The sequence below is a fragment of the Scardinius erythrophthalmus genome (genome assembly GCF_964197995.2).
Source record: "Scardinius erythrophthalmus genome assembly, chromosome: 25".
Lineage (NCBI taxonomy): Eukaryota > Metazoa > Chordata > Actinopteri > Cypriniformes > Leuciscidae > Scardinius > Scardinius erythrophthalmus.
The window spans coordinates 14,133,332-14,140,582 of NC_138245.1; the positions used below are offsets into that span (position 1 = coordinate 14,133,332).

A 7,251-nucleotide genomic window follows, 5' to 3' on the forward strand; every position below is an offset into this window, starting at 1 on the left:
GCTCTGAGATCTACCCCAAGCCCTGCTCCTTCACCTGCCCCGAGACCTGTCTGAAGACTCACCCTGAGACCTACTCTGACACCTGCCCCAAGCCCTGCTCCTTCACCTTCCCCAAGACCTGTTCCGACACCTGTCTAAAGACTTGCCCTGAGACCTGCTTTGAGATCTGCCCCAGGCCCTGCTCCTTCACCATCCCTGAGACCTGCCCCGAGACCTGTCTGAAGACTTGCTCTGAGACCTGCTCTGACACCTGCCCCAAACCCTGCTCCTTCACCTTCCCCGAGAACTGTCTGAAGACTTGCCCTGAGACCTGCTCTGACACCTGCCCCAAACCCTGCTCCTTCACCTTCCCTGAGACCTGTCTGAAGACCTGCCCTGAGACCAGCTCCGAGATCTGCCCCAAGCCCTGCTCCTTCACCTTCCCCGAGACCTGTCTGAAGACCTGCCCTGAGACCTGCTCTGACACCTGCCCCAAGCCCTGCTCCTTCACCTGCCCCGATACCTGTCTGAAGACCTGCCCTGAGACCAGCTCCGAGATCTGCCCCAAGCCCTGCTCCTTCACCTTCCTCGAGACCTGTCTGAAGACCTGCCCTGAGACCAGCTCCGAGATCTGCCCCAAGCCCTGCTCCTTCACCTTCCCCAAGACCTGTCCCAAGACCTGTCTGAAGACTTGCTCTGAGACCTGCTCTGACACCTGCCCCAAACCCTGCTCCTTCACCTTCCCCGAGACCTGTCTGAAGACTTGCCCTGAGACCTGCTCTGACACCTGCCCCAAACCCTGCTCCTTCACCTTCCCCAAGACCTGTCTGAAGACCTGCCCTGAGACCAGCTCTGAGATCTGCCCCAAGCCCTGCTCCTTCACCTTCCCCGAGACCTGTCTGAAGACCTGCCCTGAGACCTGCTCTGACACCTGCCCCAAGCCCTGCTCCTTCACCTTCCCAAAGACCTGTTCCGACACCTGTCTTAAGACTTGCCCTGAGACCTGTTCTGAGATCTGCCCCAAGCCCTGCTCCTTCACCTTCCCCAAGACCTGCCCCGAGACCTGTCTGAAGACTTACTATGAGACCTGCTCTGACACCTGCCCCAAACCGTGCCCTGAGACCAGTTACAAATCCATAATCATTCCCCGTCACTGTGGTACAGTTGCACCCAAAGCCTACAGTGTTTATAGCTGCGGTTTTGGAGGAAGGACACGCATCTCTTCCTGCTCTTTTCGTTCGAATACTTGCTCCCCATGTCCACCATACAGAATTGATGGAGCATACAGATGTCATGGCGGACTGAACAGTGGAGGTGATGGTGAAAGATTTGGTGCAAGAATCATGGCTGGAGGGTGCTATGGAAGAGATTATGACTACCTCCAGAAGACCGAGAAGGCCACCATGCAAAACCTGAATGACCGTCTGGCGTCCTACCTAGATAAGGTGCACTTTCTGGAGGCTGCCAATGCCACTCTGGAGAGGCAGATCCGTGAGTACTATGAGAAGAAGGTGCCGATCTGCCAGAGGGACTACAGTTGCTACTTGAAAACCATTGATTGCCTTCAGGAAAAGGTACAACATGGAAGTTTTGAGACAATTAAGAGTGGAAATCTTGTGTCTGATATCTGAGATTCTAATAAATATGGCTCAGATTCCTGTGAACTGAAATATCACTGCATATAAAAACAGTTAATAGTAACACAATGTAAATAATATTGATAAGAAAATAGACAAATACATAATGTTTGTTTCAAAGTTATAAATGAGCTACATTGGTAGTATTGTCAATGCTCTTCATTGTAGATTAAAGATGCCACCATCAACAACGGCAAAATCCTCCTGCGTATCGACAACGCTAAATTGGCTGCTGAGGACTTCAGGATAAAGTGAGTTCTCTAAAGGCATTTTCAAATTCTTTCTAAAGGCAAATAAAAACAGAATGATAACTTCTAATTTATGTTCCTTTTTCGCATAAGTAAACAGTAAGGTGTATTACTTTTTTTAAGACAAATAAAAACAGAATAGAATGGAAAATTAGTCCTTCAAAGTGAAGCAACCTCTGGCTGGCACATATATAAACACAAATGTATACAAGCAAATGTACGTACAAACATACATATACAGATGTTAATTTGAACAGATGTGATCCAGTCATAGATACAATATTTTTATATAAACAATAGTTAAAGATGTGTTGCTATATAGATTTTTGTTTGTACATAGATCATAGGTCATGTTTAGACATGATAATTTCATTCCCCTCTGACCTTTTCACCAATCAGATATGAGAATGAGTCGTTGATACGGCAGTGTGTGAAGGCTGACACTGATAACCTGCATTGCATACTTGATAAGACATGCCTGGCAAAGGCCGACTTGGAGATGCAGACCTGCGCTCTGCAGGAGGAGCTGGTTTATTTGAAGAAAAGTCACCAGGAGGTTTGTAGCAGTTTGCCTGTAGCAAAATAATCATATGAAAATGTTGTATGTTTTTAAATGAAGATGGAAGCAATAACTTAAATTCACAATTTAAAGCCATAATGCTTGAACTATGTGTGCTTGCAGGATGTGGCAGCACTACTGTGTCAGTTAACAAACACAAAAGTGTGTGTGGAAGTGGATGCTGCTCCTCAGCAAGACCTGAACAAGGTTTTGGAAGACATCCGTTGTCATTATGAGACCATCATAGACAAACACTGCAGAGAACAGGAGTGCTGGTTCAAAGAGAAGGTGAGACTTCTAATTCCTCTACATGTGAACACTAATTAGCCATAATAGTGGCAGACTTTTGATTTTAAATTGCAGTGTGGTATTAATACAGTGAAACAATAGTTCAGTGAATCACGAGTTAAATAGCTCACTTAATATGTGTGTTTGTGACTCTCTTTAAGATGGCAGATCTGTGTAAAGATGCTGCCTCCAACACAGAGTGCCTAGAAACCTCTAGGTCAAAGATCTCAGATTTGCGACGTACTTTGCAGACCCTGGAGATCGAGCTACAGTCTCAAATCAGCAAGGTGAATAATACATCATCTGAGGCACGAAAAAGGCGTAACTAATGTTAAATGTTGAGTTATAATATTTTCTCACATATGTGCGTGTTAATCCATGACTTCCAAAACTAAATTAAGGCAAAGTGGACAGTGAAGCAGTAGCTGTTGTTTACAATCCTAATGTATGCCAAAAGTTTTCAGCCTTGTTCTTTAGATACATTTTTTAGCTAGCTGTTATCAAACATAAACCTGTCTTTGTTTTGTTCTATTCAAGTTAACTGTTTTTGGATTAATTTGTCTTTTTTCTTTTTGACTGTTCTCATCACCCACAAAGAAAGGAACACTGGAGTGCTCACTGTTGGAAACGGAGGCTAGGTACAGCGCTATGCTAGCAGGCTTTCAGAAGCATATCAACTCATTGGAGGCAGAGCTTTGTCAGGTGCGCTCTAGCATTGAGCAGCAGGGCAGAGACTATGCTGTACTGCTGGACATCAAGAGCCGTCTGGAGCAGGAGATCGCCACTTACAGGTGCCTCCTGGAAAATCAGGGCGTTCAGTAAGTTCATCTTTTTATTTCAAACAACTGAACAACACAAGGATGGGGAAATGGGTGTTGCGTGGTGTTTTCTTCTGAAAGGACTTCACTAATGGACTAATCTTTTTTTCCCACTTATAGGACTCAAATAGGACAGGGTAAATAAAATCTCTCTTATTTTGTGGCTGTTGGGGATGATTTGGGTCAGCTTCAGATTGTATGTTATTTATTAATCTCTTTTTCTCTCCCTTTCAGGTGAAGTGATTGTGTGTACAACGCCAGTCGAAACAGTAGTCAAATGTAAACAAGTCATATGAACAGCATCAAATGTAAACAAAGAACTTAACGAGGATGTAATGCAACTGTATTAAACATTCTGTATTGACAGTCTTACAATTCACAATTAAAGACCAGTTGAGAAACACAGTTTTCTTTTCTGTCTTGATGTATTTCATATTAAAACAGGTACTGTAGCTTGGAAATACAGAAAAATAGTTTTGACTATGTTTAAGAGTCCATTAAACTCTCATTTTATTTTAACAAGCCTTTTTCAAGTATTGATATTCTGACTGGGAAGAGTCATCATTATGCATCAGCATCAAGATTTAATAAAATTAAATCCCAATATTTTAGTTTCTATATTTAGATTATTCACTCAATGGAATGTATGAATCAATTGAGATTATGTTAGATGAAGTAGTGTTCTTATTTCATAGTTAAGAGGTTATAATAACATAGTGTAGGCACTTTATTAAAGGGGGGGTGAAATGCTATTTCATGCATACTGAGTTTTTTACACTGTTAAAGAGTTGGATTCCCATGCTAAACATGGACAAAGTTTCAAAAATTAAATTGAACGTTTGAAGGAGTATTTCTGTGCCAAAAATTGTCCTTCCGGTTTGTCACAAGTTTCGGAAAGTTTTTTTCGAGTATGGGTATGTGTGACGTCAGATGTAACGGAATTTCCTTATATGGGTCCTAAGGGCACTTCTCCGGTAAGATCGCGGGCGCGCGCGCACTCGCAGACCAGAGCAAGAGAGCGAAAGCAGTTCGCCATCAAAGCGCCCTGCCCGGCTTTTGGGAAGTCAATATCACCAAAGAAGTGTGTTTTTGGTTGCCAGGGCAAGACAACCCTGCACAGATTCCCAAAGAACCTGGCGTTAAGGCACCAGTGGATGGAGTTTGTTTTTCCTGAGCATAAACGGAGGTGTAGACTGTTTGTTCCCTGCATTTCGACGATGATTGTTTAATAAACAAAGCCCAGATCGACGGATTTGCAAATGCTTAAGGATCGAGCAGTCACAATGATAAAGGTTCGGTGAGTAAAACTGCTTCTATTGTCTCTGTGTGTTGTTACTAGCTCGGCGCGTTAGCACAGCTTTAGCTTCGCCCACACGGCCCGCCTCCAGACGCTCGTTTTTTTCCGGAAAGACTCGGTACACCCTATCTTTCTTTGATAAAAATAATAAAACTAAAGACTTTTTGGAGATATGAAGGATGCAATACTACTCTATAGGTACTCAAGATTAACAGGAGATTGAGTGAAAATGAGCATTTCACCCCCCCTTTAAATATTACTTGTATTTATATTAGGCTATTAATATTTTTACATGTTTAAATGATAGATAAGATTTACATAAACAATCATTGAAATATATATTTCTACATTTATTCTTATTTATTTTCTATTCTTGAGGTTTACAAATGTTTAACATTTTAAGACTAAACAAATATTTTGACAATAAGATTACTGATCTGTTATTAACAGGTTGATTTCATATCGGCCTGCAGCTGAATTATTACCCCATCAATATTAAATATTATATTGAAATCTAAATTAGATTTGTGATAAAGTACATAAAATATAATGCATTGGTGTACATTTATCTAACAAGATTAGCCATATAGAAAAAAACACTTTATTATAATAAATAAATAAGGGCTTTATTTTGTGTTCATTTGTTGTTGCTGCTGTTTATTAGATTCCCACAGAATAACTGTGCACACAAAAGACTGAGTCTCACTGTATCGCACAGGCTACACTGCAGTGTCTATTCACAGGCGCGATCCCACTACTGATCGGCACGGGGACTTTGACCTGCTCCGTCTCCGACCTGGGCCGGTTCACCCCTCCTTAGACGACCTGGTGGTCCCGGGCTCACCCAGAAGCACCATATCGATACCGAACTTAGTGCGGACACCCGATCGACATAGTCCACTGCAGCCCAGAACCCCTGAGCTCAGGCGATCCTCCAGCCTCAGCCTCCCATTAACTTGGATTACAGGCGCACGCCACTGCACCCGGCGAGAGCTGCGAGAATCAGCGCTGATACTGAATCTAGTGGCTCACAGCGACATCTAGTGCATGAAGAAACAAAACTAGGGAACGATTGGGCAGGGTGAACAAAATCTCAATTGGTCAAAATTACAATCTCTTTGGTAGCTATATTGTTTAAGGTAAGTGGTACATTTTCTTCAAAAATACCTTTTAAAAAAAAGCTAAATTAATTCAGCACAATACACTAAATTAATGTATAGCTGTTTAACCACATATAGGCCTTAGGCTGAGTTTTCCATCTACCATAAGAGTTGCCTATTTATCTTAATCTTTTCCAGTTAATTTTAATACATCTAGTTAACTTTTTTTTTTTAAATAAAATGATCTAGTTTAACCAGTTAATCATTTGCCATCTATAGATTTTCAGCTGTTTGATCATTAAACATGTATTATAGGCTATTTGTAAAATATTGACATCTAAATTACATTTGTGAGACAGTATGAAAAATATAACACATTGGTGTAAATTTATCTAACAGGGTAGCCATTAAGAACAATTGAGTACTTTATTATAATAAATGAAGACTGGACTGGATCATTTCATTTGGTCAATATGAGTTTTATTTTGTGTTCATTTGTTGCTGCAGTTTACTAGATTCCACAGAATAACTGTGCACACAAAAGACTGAGTGTCACTGTATCGCTCAGGCTGCACCGCAGTGTCTATTCACAGGCGCGACTTTGACCTGCTCCGTCTCCGACCTGGGCCGGTTCACCCCTCCTTAGACGACCTGGTGGTCCCGGGCTCCCCCAGGAGCACCATATCGATACCGAACTTAGTGCGGACACCCGATCGACATAGTCCACTGCAGATCAGAACCCCTGAGCTCAAGCGATCCTCCAGCCTCAGCCTCCCAGTATCTTGGATTACAGGCGCGCGCCACTGCACCCGGCGAGAGCTGCGAGAATCAGCGCTGATACTGAATCTAGTGGCTCACAGCGCCCTCTAGTGTATGAAAACACAATAGGAAACGATTAGGCAGGGTGAACTAAAAGTCAATAATTGTATCCCTTAAAACTCATCTTTGATCACCAAAATGACATATTTAAACGTTTTTTCCTTGAAAAAAAATTTATTCATGCCTTAAAATAACTTGAATGTAACTCTACACCCTTGCCTCATTTAGTGTATGGTTCTATGAATATACACATTAACCCCGCCTCCACTCACTCACACCAGCTCAGAGATCCACTTGTTGACATGATTGGTTACAAGATTAGCTCGTGACATCAGAAACCCCAGCAATTTCAATCCGCGTTTTTGAGACTGTCTTTGGTTCACTGCAGTTTTTAGGAGAAAATACTCAGAAATTGTTTTGACGCATTTGTACATGATTTGTCTTAAAGCATATTAGAGACACCACATTGACATATAAACAACATTAAAACCTTGATTTTCACCAAA

At 42.1% G+C, this 7,251-nt stretch overlaps 1 protein-coding gene across 1 annotated transcript; it reads left to right on the forward strand.

The window, feature by feature from the left end:
• Positions 1–1,139: 1,139 nt before the first annotated feature.
• LOC308685706 (keratin, type I cytoskeletal 19-like) lies at positions 1,140–6,796 on the forward strand (the record flags this gene model as incomplete). The annotated part of the gene is made up of 9 exons (XM_081357668.1): positions 1,140–1,553; positions 1,785–1,867; positions 2,264–2,420; positions 2,547–2,711; positions 2,873–2,998; positions 3,309–3,529; positions 3,650–3,666; positions 3,764–3,778; positions 6,495–6,796. Exons 1-9 carry the CDS (start codon positions 1,323–1,325, stop codon positions 6,794–6,796), a joined length of 1,317 nt encoding a protein of 438 aa, XP_081213794.1. The 5' UTR covers positions 1,140–1,322.
• Between the last annotated feature and the right edge of the window lie 455 nt (positions 6,797–7,251).